General features: G+C 31.3%; 1 protein-coding gene across 3 annotated transcripts; it reads right to left on the reverse strand.

Annotated features, from left to right (window-relative positions):
- Positions 1-742: 742 nt before the first annotated feature.
- LOC107169652 (uncharacterized) lies at positions 743-19294 on the reverse strand. 3 transcript variants are annotated; one of them, XM_089219224.1, is made up of 6 exons: positions 18987-19294; positions 18602-18740; positions 16154-16241; positions 15924-16044; positions 13717-13950; positions 743-7794 (listed from the first exon to the last, which is right to left on the reverse strand). In XM_089219224.1, the coding sequence occupies exons 2-6, from the start codon at positions 18726-18728 to the stop codon at positions 7084-7086; spliced, it is 1281 nt and encodes a 426-aa protein (XP_089075350.1). In that variant the 5' UTR covers positions 18729-18740; positions 18987-19294; the 3' UTR covers positions 743-7083. The 3 variants fall into 3 exon arrangements, with proteins under 3 accessions (XP_089075350.1, XP_015374945.2, XP_089075351.1); XM_015519459.2 differs by having other exon boundaries at positions 18602-18743; positions 18987-19293; XM_089219225.1 differs by having other exon boundaries at positions 743-7788; positions 18602-18743; positions 18987-19292.
- Positions 19295-19676: the final 382 nt, after the last annotated feature.

Here is a 19676-nt window from a genome sequence, read left to right on the forward strand (position 1 = left end):
GGGCCTCGGCAGCGTTCGCTACCTCGCTGCCCTGGCCAGGCCGGCACTGCATATATTACAAAATGGGTTTTATGTTCCTGTAATTTACTGTTTTTTAATTTCAAAATCAACTGAAACTTATATACAAATGTGGCACACAATTATTAAGTTATGTTTAAAATGTATTTACATAGATATAAAAAAATACATTAAAGCATTCAAATTTTCATTTTCATATCGTAAGAAGTGCTCATAACGCTGTTAGACATGTTTTCCTGAACTACAAAATTATGGCCTGCAAATTTCATTTAGGCCAATCTTGGTTCAGGAAAATTCTAAGTGACAGTAATTTATTAAAAAATTATAATTATAAATCTGAACTAGGTGTTTGGTAACAGACGATATAGGTATACAGTTTTATAATGTGTTATACTTGTTGAGATGTTGTGTTACACAGTAAACGTGTGTAGAAATCTCTTTGTAAAAAAGTACTTAGAACATACTTTACACTTTTTGAGAATTTGTGTTACACGGTAGACGCATGTAGAAATGTCCGCTTGAACTAAATAAATCTCCCTGTAAAAAAGGTGCTCAGGACATATAAATATATACTACTTATCATACTATATATATTATACAATTTGATGTGTAAAATAATTAACAACCAATTAAAGCCGTCAATCCTATGTTCGCTACTGCACAATAGATGTACATAATTCATAATCAGATAAATTATATTATAATAAATATTTCACGTAAACGGTTTTACACAAGTTTTTCGTTTATTGAAATACATAGATCTAAAGAAAAATAAACCAACAACCTATGTATAATTATTTTAATACAAAGCAAGGGCCACGTGAATGCCAATAAGAGTATTCTGTAATATATTTTCAGCGTATCTAATATAAATATCGGCGAAAATATGTTATTAAACAGTCAAGCTTCAGTACCATAAACAACTGGACGGATACACTTAGACGGATGACAACAACGTGACTGAAATTAAATTTCATATAATCTAGAGTACAGTTCAGCAAAAAAAAAAAAAAAAAATAACAATAAATTAAAATTTTCATGCGACTTTTACAAATTACCTACACCATTTTGAAAGGTGAGATTCGATTAGTTCACAACGATACATTTCATTGATACATTGGTATATAACAAACTTAACTAATATTGGACGGTAAAAAATATATAAACTCAAAACCGGGATATCACCGAACGGTCATTAATTACAAAATTAATATCAATTACGAAAATTGAATTTAAAACATTCGTAGAAATAGTCAATAGTATTATAACATTATTCTTAATTGGCTTTAGGGTTTTACATAAATTAAGAAAAATCCAGATTTAAATTTTCGGAAGAATTTTAAGTACTTACAAAAATTTTTTTACAAAAACCATACAAATTGTATTTATCATAAATTACACGCATGCTTATGCAGGATTTTGGAACGGTAAATATAGGACACATCTACATACACTTTGTTATGTCAAATATTCATGATTCAAGTATAGGTATCTGTTATAATAATATAATATACAGTAAAAATGTATTTAATTAATATTCTTAAAATTCTAAAAAAAAAATAATGTACATAAAAAATATCATGTAAAAAGTTCACGAATTGTATGAACAAAATTAATTTTGGCTACTCGACGAATTAGGTACTTTTATATTCACATTTCATTATATTATGTTTATTAAAATATAATACGCCACTTATAATAATATACAATACTAATTTATGCTACACATTTATATAAAAGTAATTATATTTCATTCGTAAAAATGTCATGTACTCTAATTTTAAAGTAGTTTTTTTAGTAAATCAAGTTTAAGCAGTTGCTATTATTATAAATTTATAAATATAAATTCTATCAAACGATGATGGAATTCGTAATAATTGTTTAATATCTGGTGAGTGGGCGGAGAGGTCTCTGGAAAAAGGATAAGTTGTGATATGCTAGTTTATTTTGTATGATAATATTTTTATTTTTTTTTTTTTTAAAGAAAAATAATATATTATATACTATTCAATATCATGTATTTACGTAACATATGGATACGATCGGGCCACACGAACATACACGCTTACTGCTACTATTTTCGAAACTAGATTACTTGTGTTGCGCAAAAAAAAAGAATGAAATCCGCATTAAAAATTTTACGATTTCGCAAGAAATCCGATCGATGGAAAACGCTTATTAATCGGATGAGCGACGACCGGGCTCATTTATTTGGTTTAAGATCGCGTGGTTATACGTAGCTGACAGAGTTGCGCGATTCGCCAAACTCTGTAAACTTTATGATATACACCTGTGCCATTAACGAAAACCCGCGAAGAATCTGTTTTATTCGTCGATTTTCGGCCAGTCGACGAATTCCTAAAAAGCGTATATTAAAATGACAAACGCCAGGTCATGAGAAAAAACAGTTTGTTCTATTCATCGGTTCCTTGGTCGTGCAGTTGACGACTAAACGAGAATGATGTCAATGTCCTAAAAAACGCGTAAAAAAACGGATAGAGTGATCGAGAAGGGTTTGGTCAACAGTTATTGGTTATGGGTCTGGTGAGGGGTGTGAAATAAGGGACACATATGCCAAGGATGGTATTAAAATACACACACATAGTTTCATTTCAAAGTAGTTTGAGAGGAGTAGGCGCACCCTGTTACGGACAAACTACGAAAATACCTAAATGTTCTTACCAACGTGAATTGCAATATTTCTAATATGTCGTTGTTTCTCAACATCAATAATTATGTCGTGGAATATAATGATATGCCAACATAATATTGTGCTTTGCCCGAAAACCCGGTGATCGATGATGTGAATTATAGGTACCAAATACGATCAACTTTACCGCTCTATTATTTTATCTATAGAATGAGTATTACAGCGTTGAGAATAGATTACAAAAATAGAATCTAGCTGACATACAGATAATAATTACAGTTCGTTATATATTTATCTAGACACCTTCAGATAAAGGTATATCGAATTATAAAAAACGTATCTAATTTCTATCTAGAAAATTTGGTAGACAAAATCATTTTTTTATTAGATTTAAACATAACATTTCAATAGGTGATGAAAATAAATATAAATTTTGGACAAAGTATAAATTATACATTTGGACTATTGAGCTTATACAATATACATTGGTATTATTTGAAAATCGTGACAACGCAATTTTTACATGATATTTAATAAGTTCAAATCTTAAAATACAAGGTTTAGGTAAATATCGTATTCTGTACACATTAAAAGATAAATTATAATCGTTCATTTTAGAATTATAAGGGTATGACTAAACTCGAATTGGAGGAAATCGTGATTTTATTATTTTAGTTTTTTTTTTTTTCGGTAGCTGTTCTTTATGCAGTTAAGCATTCATCTAAAACGATAATAACTATTGGACTCAATGATGACAATATGACATACAATGACCATTCCTGTCGTGCTCAATATCTCGACAAAGTATATATTTTCCTACTATTGCAATTACTATTGGGTCCTAACTCCAACTTGTTCACTGTGTACTACGTACGATTTCATATTTTGTCCGTAACTGATTGCGGCGCTGTTCGTATATTATTTGCTATGATTTCGTATAATATATAGATATATAGGTAACTTGATTGGAGTCAGTTTTAACAATTCATTAGGTCGCTGTTGTTTAAATATAACTGTTTTTCGATCAAAACGAGACTTCAATCGCAATACGCACAAGCTCGATACGCGTATTTTTGGCTGATCGCTAATACATATTATGTGTATTTTATTATAGATATAAAATTTTATATAGAATTATTAATAAATAAACAGCCACCAGACTACTAAGGTGTACAAACAAATTTAGTTTAAAATCATCTTATTACCTATTAGTTTTATAATGTTACATAGGAACTAGAACGCTTGACATATACATTTATATAATATTATGTTGGTATATAATTATTTTATGTCATACAATACAACTAAGTAAATTAAATTTCGAGGTAAATAGCAAAATATTATACTATATACGGTTGAGTATTTGGACGTATTTAGATCTATTTACACACGTTTTGTACATGTACTCGGAGATATTTGTAATATCCGCCAAGAACGACTCTCGACGAATTTCACGATCAACATATTATTATGCATTCATATAATTCTGACTTAAATAGCTTTTACGAATCGCAGGCACGTCATAAATTTAAAACGACGGTAACTATAAATTAATAATAATGATCATTATGAAAGACGGGTCGGAAACAAATGATCAAAAGGAAATAAGTGTACCCACACTTTTCGTTGATACGGTTTGTGCTAAATTTAAAATAAGCACCACAAATCGTCTTTAAGAAACAAAGTTTTTATTTCGATAAAAGAGTTTCTCGTTAATATTTTTCTCAAAACGCTTCGCTTCATAATGGCACCGGGTGGTGTGTTACGATTTGTGCGTTTGACCAATTTTTATCAAACAATAGTCAGTAGGTATTATAATAACCCGATGTCGTTTTAATGGCATAATGCTAAGTTTAACCCACGACTTTCCCAGTTCTCGATTTTCGAATTACGTCGCATTATGTATTATGTATAATGAACTTAGGGTTCGAAACCGGTTACAAGCGGTTAGAACCGCGGTTTTTTCATTGTTATTTGAGTAAGTATACCGTGACCGGAACCGTCACCCACATTTTTCAATAACCGTTCTCGAAACCGACAAATTTTAAAAACCTTTTTTGAAGCCCAAACAAAAACCAAACAATTTGAAAACCCGATTTTAAAACCTAAAATAAAACCAGAAAATGTAGAAAACCGTTAACATTTGAAACGGTTTCGACCCCTGTAATGTAGTGAAGATATTATATCGTTGAATTGAATATGCATCGAATTTCTATTGATTTTATAGTGTATTTTCTGTTACCTTAACAATCGACTGATAAACTTCAGAACTTTTGAAATACTGGTACATATTAGTATTCTAATTTCGGCAATAACTAACCTTCGGGAAATCGTGGTAATAATTTTTACCTATTCGTGAAATGCGCTTACTTCAAATGCCACTTGTAATTAATGTTCGTGGTACACACACATACATATATATATATATTTATATTATATATCATAATCGATTTGCACATGTTAGACACCTACACTTTGGCGAAACATGTTGACATAACAATACACACATAATACCCTATGTAATATACACTTGCAGATTATTTAGATCAGTCGTTAATATCGTCGCATAGCGAATGCAATTCATTATAAAGGTCCGATTATCATTATGTTGTTGAGCAATGAACCACGCAAACAACTTTTTTGCGAATCATCTGGCACACGAGTATATAGGGTAACCATAGGTGTTTAATAAATACCGTGTGTTCACCAATTTAGGGAACATTGAATTTCTCGGCTGGATTATGTTGGAATTAATCGAATTTTTTTTACAAGCTAGTGGTATATAAATACACATTTTCAGATAAATTTTAAATTTTTGACCCTCTCGGTACACGCATGCGCAACGCGACTTTTTTTTTTAATAGCAATCCCGGTATTTTTGATACCAAATTCGGATAGAACGAATTTTTTAAAGTCATTTTGACCGATTAACCATGGCTCTAAAACTAAAATTGACTGAATGAGAGCCATTCAAATTTTAATAAATAATACATTTTTACAATTCATTATAAAATGCACAAAACCATTTATAATTATTTGTCATTAGTTACTTTTTTGAATATTTTTACGTAATTTTTTTTTTTTTTATATATCTTATAAATAAGATTGACATAATATGGATAGAAAATTATTCAGTCAATTTTAGTTTTAGAGCCATGGTTAAACCATTGGTCAAAATGACTTAAGAAATTCAGTCTATCCGAATTTGGTATCAAAAATACCGCGGTTGCTATTAAAAAAAATTTAAGTTGCATTGCGCATGCGTGTACCGAGAGGGTAAAAAATTTGAAATTTATCTGAAAATGTGTATTTATATATCATTAGGTTGTAAAAAAAAATTCGATTTATTCCAATATAATCCGGCCGAGAAATTCAATATTCAATTGGTGAACACTGCATGGTATATACATTGATAACATTATTGTATAAAATTTTATATCAACGGATATTTATGATATTATAATTATTGATTGGAATGGTGGTGACCGAAACACATGCCATAACGTCAGCCCTTCACATCGCGGAAAAGAGCAATTTTCCGGTTGTTTATTTTTATTATTTTAACATGTCAGTTATGTTTTTACTACAAATCACTTAGGGAGAAAAAATAATAATATAGGATCTCATATCATGTCAACATGGCTAACGTACATATAATACGTATTGCACCTCCATAATATTATCTCTCTAGTTCTGCACGTCACTTCCAGCGGAATGACAGCACCCAGATAACGGTTAATACTCAACATTTCATAATTTTTCGGATGCCGTTTTCAATGCAAATATTAACGGTAATGCTCGTCAAAAACTATTATACCCTGAGGTCGGACCGCTAACGTGTTAACCCGGCCGATGCGTAAAATGTCGAAAAATAAATATTATGGTCCATTACGTGTAAAAGTCTGACCCGCTGTGTTGAAATTGACCACTGAAGGTTTCGGCAAATGTCTATTGTTTTAACGTCAGATTCCCAATAGTCTCTAGTAAAAGGTTTATAAAAAAATGCCATCCATACGAGATGTAGGCCAATCAAAAATAACATTGGCAGAATACTTTTGTTGATCGTTTAAAGACTTACAATTGAACATATTGATATAATCGGTTGATTCGAATGAGAAACAAAAAAATAACAAATACGTCATTGAGATCGTTCAAATTTTTAGAGGCTGGCAATTTCAGTCGATTTTTTCGTTTGATTTCGGTGGAGCGATCTATTCATAATATCGTGCCACTTCAAGTAACGTTTATCGCTCCGAAAAAATCGTAAGAAAACAATCGTAATTTACTCAGGTCCTCTGTGATGTTGGAAAAAAAATAAAACACTGCACTCAAACGTAAATCTAAAGCCATATAAACACACTCACACACACACGCACATTCATATATACACACTAACGCACTAAGTGGCGTTTTCGTTACTGGGAGACGGTGGCAGTGGCGGCGGCGGCGGTGGCCGGCGTCAAGCCGCGATCTTCCTGTGAGCAATTATTATCGGCATTCGACGGTGGCGATTCCGGCGAGTTACGGATACCAGTGCAGCCACCCCCGCCGCCGTCCGCGCCGTTTCCTAACAACCGCTGTTCGACCAGGTACTCGTCGTCGTTGTTGTTGTTGTTGTTGTTGTTGACGGTTACCGCGTTAGCCGAGGACACTATCGACGCCGACTTGACGACGGCGAACGGTTTGCCGTAGTGTTTGCTCGGCACGTCTTCGGCCGTGTACTCGGACTGGTTGCCGTAAGCGTACGCCATTTCGGCCACGCGCGAGTCGACCGACGACGAGCCGCCGCTCGAGTGGTCGGCGGCGGCCGCCGGTTGAAGCTGATGCGTTGGCGGTTGCGCCGCCGCGGACGCGGTCGGCCGGCGGTCCACCGTCAGGTCCACCTGGGTCTGGCTGCTGGGTTCGAGCACGGCCGGATTGACGGCGGCCGGTCCGCACACCGAGACGCCGCCGCCGTTGGCCAACAGCGACGCTTCCCGGAATTCGCGACGCAACATTTCGGCCTCCATGTCAAACTCGTCGTCGTCGTACTCGTAGTCCATCGATTTGGCGGCCGCTTCAGCTGCTGCGGTAGCGGCAGCCGCGGCCGCAACTTCGCTCGCCGATGCCATGCAAACGCCCTGCAACTCAAGTCGACGATTGCACATCAATATATAGTAATGTTATGCATCGTCAATTCATAAATTGTTTACTGTTATAGTATTGTTATAATAAATATAGATACTGTGTGGAGTGTAAGCATGCGAACTGAAAGACGAGTTAGTCCTTAACCTAACCTAACCTAATCAGGTAATGGTATATTATATAGATTTTGTGTCGTCTCATATCTGTGCAGACTGGAAAACCGAAGGTTTTATAGGTTTTACAATAGCATCACTTTTTTCGTACGTCATCCATTAACCTTTTTTAGCGAATGAAATTAGTGTTGCAAGAGTTATCATAAGCTTTTCTGTAAAGTGGAAATTTGACATATTGAAAACAGAAATAAGCGGGAGAAGAATGATGAATAAGAATTCGATATTATGAACTAGCATTAGATTTTTTGTAAATCCATTGACTGACTAATGGTTGTTGTTTTTACTGTCAAGTTGTAAATCTCCCTTCTAAGTGGTTTACTCACTCAAATACTGTATCAAGCTCACGGAACTAAATATAATACTTAATAAATCTTATATGTGCATCTCGCTTTTACCTGGATGATGTATATAGGTAACTGTAAATACACCGCCCACATAATAAACACAGTATCAATACATTAAATTAATATATGTGTAGCACAATTAATGATACTATTCATAAATAAATTTTCTTATCATTGATTAGCTAGTATACTATTTGCATAATGTAAGTTATACATGAATTAAGCTAATGATTATGATATTATAATGGGTAATATCTTGTATACATTAAACTTCGTTTTTATCATGTAATATGATTAAGTATGTTATAATGTAATATAAATGAGAAATATTTTTCACTAAATTTAGTTGTAAATATTGAAATTATATTATATTAAACTTTAATTACTTTTTATCCTGTGTGTACACCATTAAAAAATGTATAAAATATGCATTGTGTACTTTTATTACTTTTTTCGTTTGGTAAAAATCATTATTATTTCCAACACTTTAAAAGTTGTCATAAATCATAATAATAATATTTTATGAAAAGAGTTAATATTTGTGTCTAAGAAACTATTCGAAAATATTTCTATTGAACTATAAGTGTCACGCATGGATAAATTCGAATAGAAAAAAATTTAACAATAAATAGGTAGATAAGCACATAATGCAATAATTGCTTTTTACTTTCAAAAGTAGCCCACAATGGACATAAAATTTGAAATTAAATCAATATTATGAAAATATTTAACGCCTCTAAAAGTGACTTGGATGATGATTAAATAGCTATGTACACGCGCAAAATGTAAAAAAATATCACGTTATGGTAGGTATAATAAGTTGTAGGTTGTATCAAGAAACATTATGTTTGAGTGGGTAATATTAATGAACGCTTGTTCTATTTCTTCTTGCGAATGATCGCAAAAACTGAATTAATGCCTGAATTTTGATTGAATGGCTTAATATTAACTTTCTAGCGCAAAAAACAATAGTTATACCTTCATGGTGGTTAATTTTTTATTTTTATTGAATACTAAACGTTAGTACTTGGTATACAAACCAGTGTATAAGGTAGATTAAATCCAAAACAGTGTAGGTACACGCTGAAATTTGATTTTTGGTATACGGCCAAGTATTGTAATAATTTACTATTAAAATCGAAAAATGTTGTGATTTAAGAATTGAATGGAGAAAACACTCAAATTCATTATGAATTCATACGAGGAGAAATTTTTATTTATTTAAAAGTATAATAATTTCAACAAAGTGCATTTGATAAAAAAAAAACATTTCGCTGACATGTGGAGAAATGAGGTTTTTATCGATTGCAATGCATGAGATAGCTTACGCGGAGGTATAATTGAAAAATGTATCATTGCGATCCGATTAAAACGTAACGGGTTTGAATAAATGAGTTAATGGGTGTGAGAGATTATAAAGAAGTTAATGATCACTTTATCGCGTTAAATTTAATTATATCAACGCGGCTTATTTAGGTACTTTTTGTGTGTTAAAATAAATTAACGAGTTATTTTAAAAAGTAATATCTTTTATGCTATTATAATAATATAAGGTTTGGAGTTCAATGCATTTTCAATTTATTTAAATTGCCTGACACGAATAAAAAAGCTGCAATTAATGCGTTTCAAGTTCAAACTAACTTGGTAAGATTTGTTGCTACATCGATAGTTTTTTACCTACCATTGTTGATTGTCTGGGATAAAATCAATAATCAATACACAAAATTAGTATAGTTTAAAAATAATTGTACATATCTAGACGAAAATTTTAGTCAACAATCAGATCAGATCAGGTCTCAATTGTCAGTATTTGTCTAACGTGGCCCACGTACTCCACATATTATAGAGATATTGTTTTTATACACATTATTAATAATAATATTTTTTATTTTTATCGTGTAATATAATTTTTATGTGTATGGTTATTGTAATAATTAAAAATCATATTTTTTATAATATAATAAAAATAATATAAAAAATGTGTTTAGGTAATCTAAAACACATATGGTTGATTGAAAGAATTTCTTATCACTCGCGACAAATGAAATACTCTTGTTTTAAATAATAGACATATTAAGTTGTTATTTGAATTTTTTTATTTTTGTACTTTAACATGTTGTAATAGAATTAGTTAATGGTTTTGAAATATCATGAATTTCGGTTTTATTTTTATGACCAAGTATGGGAACACGTACCACTGTCCGCGCAATATGCGCATGCGTGCACGAAAGTGGTATCTGCATTGATTTCACTCATATTAATAATCGTTTACTACTTACACACACTATTAGATCTTAGTTGACTAAGACGAGATTAGAAATGGTCAAAAAGTCGCTCCTCAAATAATTACTGTAGCATTTCTATATTTGCAATAACATTGAAATCTAAGATCTCATTATGATGTACCTATGTATAATACATTTACGTGCTATCATCTAGAATCGAATTAAAATATGAATGAATGTAAAAAATGAGTTGGATTAAAAACGTTAATGATACAGCACTAAAATAGGCAACGAAATAAACAGAAATAGATACTTTGTCAAACATTTAAATCGTGTGAGAAATGTCTAGGAGAAGATAAAAAAAAATAAGATGACACTCGAATCGATTTTCTTCCTCCACAAGTCGGTGACGTGAAAACATTAGGGATATTATTATTTAAAAGTGCTTATAGTTGTATATATATTAGTGCACACGAAAGATTGAGTGCCGTGACAACAAAACGCTAATCTCTTCAGTCTACACTTTTAAAGTTAAAAGTACATAGTCGTTCTATACCGGAAAAAAGTCGTATCAGATAGATAACGAGAAAAAAAATGAACGCGCCTAAAGGATAATATAACTTTCGTCTCGTTTACTACTGAAGCCGAAAACTGTTAAGTCTTAACTGATTTACTTTCGCCGTGTACATAATAAATTATACTAAAATGGCGTAGCGTATGCGTGCTTTTTTTTCGTCCCCGCTGACCTTTGTCATTACTCGTCTTAAAGCACGTTTCACTGCAAAAGCTATATTATACTCTTGTGTGTTAAGTTAACTGACCTAATCCTTATTCATGTATCTAAACATCAGGTAAAAGGCATAGACAGAACCACGGACACCACATGCAACCGGGAAACCAAAAACCTGGAAAACTTTTTGTGTCGTCGGTCAATGCATGTATATACGCCACGTGTTGTATTAGGTGAATACAAAATGGCGATAATCAAAGCTCGTGTATTGCGCAACGTGGATATAATAATAAATGCCGAAAAAAAGGTCAGTAGTGGCTACTTTATATTAAAAGTATTCATGACTTGAATATAACTCGTATCGTGTATACTATCGGTTAATTATAATGAACCTTAAATATATTAAATATACAGGTAGGTACTATAATATATGGATGCCAGATTAGCTACTGACTAGTCCCATGAAATGAATTGACAACTAAATTGGAATAATGCCACTCGCGATGGAATCGAGCAGCGAAACTCGTCAGAAATAATATGTCACGTCGTATAGCTCTTTCGAATAAAATGATTCAACCAATTGTTTTAGGATAACAAAATCGACTTGAACAGCGTTATATTTTTACGAAATATGTTGATTATATACCTCCATGGCACTTTAAAAAAAATATGGACGCTGTCTCGCAAATTTTTACAATAATTATAGCAAGCTCCTTCTAGTTTATACTATCCCTTTATGTTTATACTACTTCAAAATATAATCAGAAAAAGAAGATTTGCTATAACGTATGAAAACCTATAATTTGCAACGAAGAAACCGCAACATTTAAAAACTCTTCACAATGTTTCGTATTTGCAGTTGAAGCATTAGCATTAAGCACTAGAAATTGTTCAAGATAAAGTTTTCAGGAACTTTCCTAAATTTCTAAGTAAATCCTTAAGCACATTAGTTACCTCAAAGTACATGAACGTATAAAACTTTAGATTCAGTTAAACAGAAACAAAAACCTATTGCTCTTCATTAAAAGGGCAACTATAGGTTATATCTATGTGGATCCCTGGAAATTATTCTGAAGATGGCAATTAAAAAGCTAACTATTACGCCAAGAAAACTTCTTCACCTCTTTTCTCAAAAACTCATTCCATACATAACTTATCAAGACTTAAAAAACAAATCAAATAATATTTATTTTCTTACATGGCAAAAACATTGGCGTAAACAATACACTAAAATTCATAAGATAAAATTATCAATCTTCCGTTGTATCCTTCATTCAAATAAATAAATATTAAACAATACTACCGTACAAGAATTGGTGACTTATTTACCTGACAAGTTAAGAGATATTGACGTATCCTACATGTGGCCGAGAAAATTAATGTTAAGTATATCATGATTGGTTATAGAATATATCTATAGAAGCCTAAGCCAACTAAACAATTTCCTCTTATTTTCCTGGAATCATTTGGCCTGGACCCCACAATCACAGAAAATCTACTAGACTTCCTCAACCATAAACATATTTATAATATACATACATATATAATTCAAACAAAATTTGTTATTACATTAACTTAACATGTATTTAAACAGTTATAACTTTATAAGTTATAAGTAATTTTAAAATATTTAATAAAATGCAATACTCAATCTTTTTTAAATGGTTTCTTTCTTAATAATAATGACATACCTATATCGATAAAAAAAAGTATTATTATAAATTCAATTTGGTCTCTATATGTTTGTGTGCGCTGTAAATTGTCATAAATTACGTTTTTGTAAAAACGCATTAAATAATTCATTTTTCATTAAAATACGGAAATATTTTTTAGCAGAATCCTTCCTGCGGAACCTCTGTCCAATATTACAGACTACCGAACTACAGAGCAGGTGGGCAAGGACGGGTTTCCGCCATCGTGAAATTATTATTAATAATGTTCACATAAAACTGTGTGGACCAACATCAAAATATCCATTTCATTGTTTTCCGTATCTTTTTTTTAACTAAAAAATTCTGACCAATCGCTGTTCCGTACGAAATCGATTTGGATTACGGACTTGAAAAGAAATGATACTATATTGTATACCATAAAGTTGGTAATGTAAACGTTCAAATAGCTAAATATTTGCAGCGGGAAAAGTACTTTGTAACATTGTAAAATCATTTCGTAATCGTACGTAATATTTGTATCTCGGGGGTAGTTTTATTTATTTTTCGTGTTTATCTTCTTTTTTTACCATAATAGTAAACACGTTGCCAGGCAGCTACGACGCTGATCACAAACTCACATACAACATTAAATGTTAATAATACACCCGTATTTGGATAATATAATGACAAAGTTGTTTCGTTATTAAAATGCACGCAGCTAACTATTATAAAATGTACTCTCTTTTATCATAACAATAAAATAATAATAATATAAATTGTTATACGGCATAATTAATTACCGGCACTCTTTCCTCGGTCTCCACGATCAGATGGTTGTTTTTCATCGTCAGCGTGATAATGCTGCCGTTCAGGTTCGTTTTGTTCGTATCTCCAAAACGATTGTTGGGTGGACTATTGTACAATAGCGGTGGCAGCGGCGCGGAAGCACCGTTCGCCGCAGCGTAGCAACACACTGCTGCCGACGCCGCATCGTCCGGCATCAGGACGGAATACTGCGATTCGCTGGTCTTCAGCTGGGTCCAAAACACAATAATACGAATTATAAATATTATCATTATTATGTCATTATTAACAATGTGTCCAGACGGACGTAAGTTTCGTCATTTTGAGTATTCGTTTGATCTCTTTGCTCGCTTGTGCACGTATTTCATGGTCTTTATGACGTACGAGTATATCATATTAAAATTATAATTATTAATAATAAAATGTTTTATATTCAACAAGAATCTCACGCATTTATTATCATCATTCTCAATAAAATTTTAAAATGTTTAACGTTATCACTGTTATACTAGATGATGGCTGTATTATGTGGTTAACAATAAAGAATAAACTATTAATTTTATTACCATTTTTGTGCTTAGGTAATCGTTTTTAAACTGTTGAATTGTCATAGTTGTATTACACTATAGTTGCTTTATATATACATATATATATATATATATATATTTTAGTTAAGGGTCCCTAAATTTTCTTTTTTTTCAGGTCCACTTAGAGTTCAAAATCCGGTGCTAATTTCCACATAGGTGTTAATTATGATAATAATTAATAATATAATTGCATTGTAATTATTATAATTATTATATAAATTCGTTTTTCCCTTTAGTTTTCTGTTTTTTAAGTGGCATATTTATGCCATGAAAAAAAATAATATTTGTCGATTAGCAGTAAGATTTTATAATTAAAATCTTCGCAACTGTAGTATATTCAATCACAAGAAAATATGTATTCGTTATTTAAGTTTTTAAAACGATTTCGTGTAGCGATAGCTGCTTTCTAATCGAACATGGTTTAAATAATTTACATTTTTTTATGTGATCATACTAAAATTGTATATAATGTGCATACAATCTAAGTATAATCCGCAGATTCAGCTTACGACCGCGCCTCACCAAGCCACATAAGGTATTGTGTTGATTTTTTTATGTGATGAAAATGTATTGGAAATTCTATCAATATATTAAGCCTACCCAAAGATAAATGTCTAACTACACCATAAAAATTCATTCGTAAAATATACGTAGGCACATATTGACATATTGAATGATGTAGTCAATAGGTAAGGTTTATTTTAATCGACAAGTTGGCTAGTTTAGAATGTTTAGATAGTAAATAAGCTAACGATGTGTCTTATAAAAAGTTAGAAATTTTTAAAGATGGGTATACTTTATTATTTTATGTAATTAAATTTAAAATATTGTAAAACTTTGCGTTTTCTTTATTGACAGTTACGTCTTAAATTTACTGAATCTAAAAACATGATAATGTAATAAAAATATGTTATAATTTGCAAGTCCTTTTAAAGAAATTAACTGCTATGATGGTGTACTTTACAATAGGTTAACATACAATCTTAATACCTGCACAATTTGTTTTTAAAAATTGTAAACGGCACAAAACTTTTTTTAACTTCTTACTTTTATAGTTTTTTTCCAAACTGAAACACTATAATTATTCTGCATTTTATTTTTATGCATAAAAAGTTGAGCCCTCAAATGTTGTATATTTTATAAGCTGAACTACCAAACATTTTGAATAATATCAATAGATAATAATAATATTATTTACTGAAACGCCGTCGAACCCTACCCATTCGATTTACTACTAATATCAAAGATTATACGTACGTTTTGTTTTTGCGTCAGTCCATTTTTTACCGAATGCACGGGAACACCTATTTTGCCTATACATGGCGCCGTGTTCAAACTTTGGAATATTTACGTATAATATGATTATTATTTTAATGTATGTTTATTATTAACTGTCGAGATATTATAATATTACGTTAAAATATCAAAAATAAAATAAAAATGATTATAATTTATTATTAGTGTGACACATTCGTCACCATCGCACTTGATACAATGGTGAGGCGGGGTATTAGTAAAGTAGTATGCTAGACGTTTGGTAAATACATGTGCTTAAGTGATGTATTTTTTTTTCATTATTTATACACAGAAATAAAATAAATTATGAATTTCCATACCTCTTCGGCGCTCTGCATGAAGCTTGAACTCTTGACGGCATCGCAACTGTCTTCGCGGCGCAGTCCGTCGTTGTCATAGCCACCGTCGGTATTGTGATTTTTGTATTTTTTCCACACCATTCTAGAATTGCCAATAAAACAGTAATAATGCAGTTAATGGACCACCGTTTATTCAATCATGTTATGCAAATACACACGTACACACACACAAACAGTGCCGACGAACTTACCTCACTCCGAGAACGAGCAAAAGCCCCAAGAATAGGGGTATTACAGTGGCTACGCATGCTAAAATCAATGTTTGTATTTCAGTCAGACCTGTAAATATGAAAATTAAGTGAACGAGAGATGTTGATATATTAAAAAATACCATTGGGAAAACTCCTAGGTATTTTACGAGTTACACAATTGTGATATACAATACTGTATTGCCAGTATTTCTAACGCGAAATCCTAATTGAAATTAATTTCACACATACACACACATACGTATACGAGGTATTTACTCTCGTACATGCAATTAATATCATTCGTATGGAATAACCATGGAACAAATCAGCAAAATAGGAGTGTGCTTTTAGTTTAAATTAGTTTTTCACACTCGAACCTTTTTAAATTTGCTAAAATCGACTAGTAACGTTTTATTTTTTTCAATTACTTATGTTTTACGTCAATAATAATACAATCCTAAGTCTACACACGAACATTCTTTTGATGTATTTATCAAAGGTTTTATAAACTAGATCAATGTTTTTGTATCAATTTCGAATAAAATAAGTTTTCTAGTTCGCAATGATCTGTGATGTTTTACAACATATGAAATCATGAGATAATGGCTTTTCCGTGATACTTCATCAGTTAAAATTAAAAAATAATCAAGAGGTACTTGATCTAATGGTTAAATTATGTCCAAAATCTGTACATAATATATTATTGTCAAAATGTAACATAATTATAATAGTATACCTAAATGCATTTATAGTATTTAATAAAAAAATAAAAAAGATTTGAACAAAAAATTTGAACAAAAAATTAATAATTAAAAAATGCTGTTTGGTATAAACATGCTTTAAAACGCCTTAAAAAGTGTAATGCTATAACTATATTTATTAATTGACCAGAAATTTCTATTTGCATTTACTACATTTAAAAATTTAATATGCCTTTAATTTATTAATAATATTACATTATTCAATTATAATTTTATCATCGATTTATTATTAAACTTTACACTGGAAAAAATGGAATGGGCCACTAAATATTTTCGTATTATTGTGATGAATTTATTAGGAAATCAGAAAAAAATAGCAGTGGTTCACACTGTTTATTATTCAAAATTTGAATAATTTATTTTATCCTTGATTGGTATGAAAGGTATATAAAAAAAATAATTAATTTCATGAAATTTAGAAATAAGACTGAAATATGGTCCAGACGCTATAAACATTGTTTAGAGTTAGTTAAATTATCACGAGAACTTTAATTTATAGAGAATCAAGTTTTTGTAAATTATCCTAAAGGAATCATTTATAATGTTGGATAATATACAAGGATTTAGAGTCTCATATGAATAAGGTAGTACATAATATACATAGTACCTGTATAAGTGTATAGGTAATAAAAATGATAAAACAAATTTGTTAAGTATTGGTTATTACTTTTAGTAAAACACGCACGAGCAATGATAAAAACGAGAATAATAAATTAACAATAATAATTTTTCTCTAATCGATATTTGATAATATTTTATTATTTCCTACAAATTTCGATTATGTTATTCAAACACGACTGGTCGCATATCGGTATTTGTAACATTGTTATAATTATAAATTGTTTTCTTATCATTGACTTTCTATTATTATTTTTTTTTTTTCAAGACTAACCTAGTTATAGTAATAAATATATTTATATATGTATATAAATGTAACATATTTTTTGGTATTTCAGTTGGAATAACTTGAACAAATCATTTACACTAATCATAGTTATAATAGATGTCAAAGTTGAAACTTATACCGACGATGGTGATCGATATTTTCAATGGTCAATGCTCGTTATATCTCGCAGCGAAGTGAAATGAAATGCGTCATACCAATTCCATCATTATTTTTTATTGAGCTCGTTATTCGAAGCCTAAGAGCTAGTTATATTATTATTATTATTATTTAATGGGAAAACGGTTGTTTTAATTTTTCACTAGGTATTATATTGTTCTATATTTTCCGTGAATGAGAGATATCGTATTATCGTATATTATAAGACCGGAGGATAGTGAATAAATGTCACGAAATTACTTAATTACATATAGAAAACATAATAGCAATGCTGCCTACATTGCACAACTCTGATAAAACGACTAAAGCCTTTATATGAAACTGAGATTAGTTTATCATGGCATGTGACCTTGATGTTTAATGAGCGGAATTTGGCAGAAACATTTCGATTACTCGTATTTTATAACGTTAGGTATTAAATATTATGCACTTTTCTATTTTTAAGCTCAACAAGTAAATTTATGTCTTATATTAATTTTAAATTAAATGACACTTTGTGGATAATCTAAATTCAATTACAGATAAAAAATATTGTTTTTGATAGTGGTCACTATAGAAGTTAAAAACAATAATAATTTGTATAATCATTGTTATAACTATTATTAATTATTATATAGCACTTACCTCCATATTCCTCCAAGTCTTCAGCTAGAAGTCCAGTAGCGTTGATGCTGTTCGGAGTTTCTGCTAGAGCCCAATCCGCCTCGATGGGTATTTCAGTGTGTTCAAGCGCCGTTTGGGTAATGTTCATTTTTCTTGTCAACTGCTGCGAACCGCAATCGAAAACAAAACGCAAATGCAATTACGGTATGATGAAATTATGTCGCCATATTATTTCGCGCGTGGTTAACACATCTTATAGCAGACACATTGTTGAAGTGTGGAGTATATGGTACAAGTAAAATTAATATGGATGAGTGATATATATATATATATATACTTTTTTTTGCTATCAGCTTTAATGTTACATATGGTACCTATATACAGTGTAATATTACTATATTGATACCTGTAATTGTTGGTCCTCTGGAACGTGGTCTGTGTCGCGTAAACACCATAACAGTGATGCGGATCACACTACACTCGAATACAATATTACAATATAAAATGATATGATCGAACGATATGAGGTAAAAAGCTGAAGATAATAATATAATAATGTAACGGAATCGTAAACTCGGACGTTATCGTGTGCCAACACACCTTGTGCGTAGTATTTCAAGGGACGGTTACTGGTCGTGTGCTATTCGGACGTATCTGACGGAGGTGAAAAGTTCCGGGTATACCGCGAGAGATCGGTACAAAGTCTGTTTCATTGATTATGCCCCTCCGTCGGCGCCCTGGGTCGCTGATCGGGTGACTTCGGCTCCGGACGGAATCTCGTCAAAACCATATATATATAAGCACACGCAACCACACGCCTCCTCGTCACCACGCCGCTCACACACACCCTGCACATATCCCTTTGACGCCGTTTTCGCAACTATCCACTTGGTACATAACGTTTGGACACTAAACAAAAATGCCAACAAACAAAAAAAAACACACAAAAAACAATATGATAAATAAATGAAAAACATATATATATTATTTACAATACGCCTACACGCATATATGGGTATATATTAAATATAAGCGTTGTATTTTTTTTTTTTTTTTTTTTTGTGTATTCGATGGGTATACATCGAGAACATGACAC

The sequence above is a fragment of the Diuraphis noxia genome, unplaced genomic scaffold, assembly GCF_037042655.1.
Source record: "Diuraphis noxia isolate RWA-SAM2 unplaced genomic scaffold, SU_Dnox_SAM2 contig0002, whole genome shotgun sequence".
NCBI classification, from domain to species: Eukaryota; Metazoa; Arthropoda; class Insecta; order Hemiptera; family Aphididae; genus Diuraphis; species Diuraphis noxia.

Excerpts from the sequence above, each read along its gene's own strand:
- LOC107169652 (XM_089219224.1), bottom strand. The coding sequence starts at position 18,728 with ATGAACATTACCCAAACGGCGCTTGAACACACTGAAATACCCATCGAG. Across the intron at positions 16,242-18,601 it reads AGACTTGGAGGAATATGGAG|GTCTGACTGAAATACAAACA; the intron begins GTAAGTGCTATA and ends TCATATTTACAG. Across the intron at positions 16,045-16,153 it reads TTGCTCGTTCTCGGAGTGAG|AATGGTGTGGAAAAAATACA; the intron begins GTAAGTTCGTCG and ends TGGCAATTCTAG.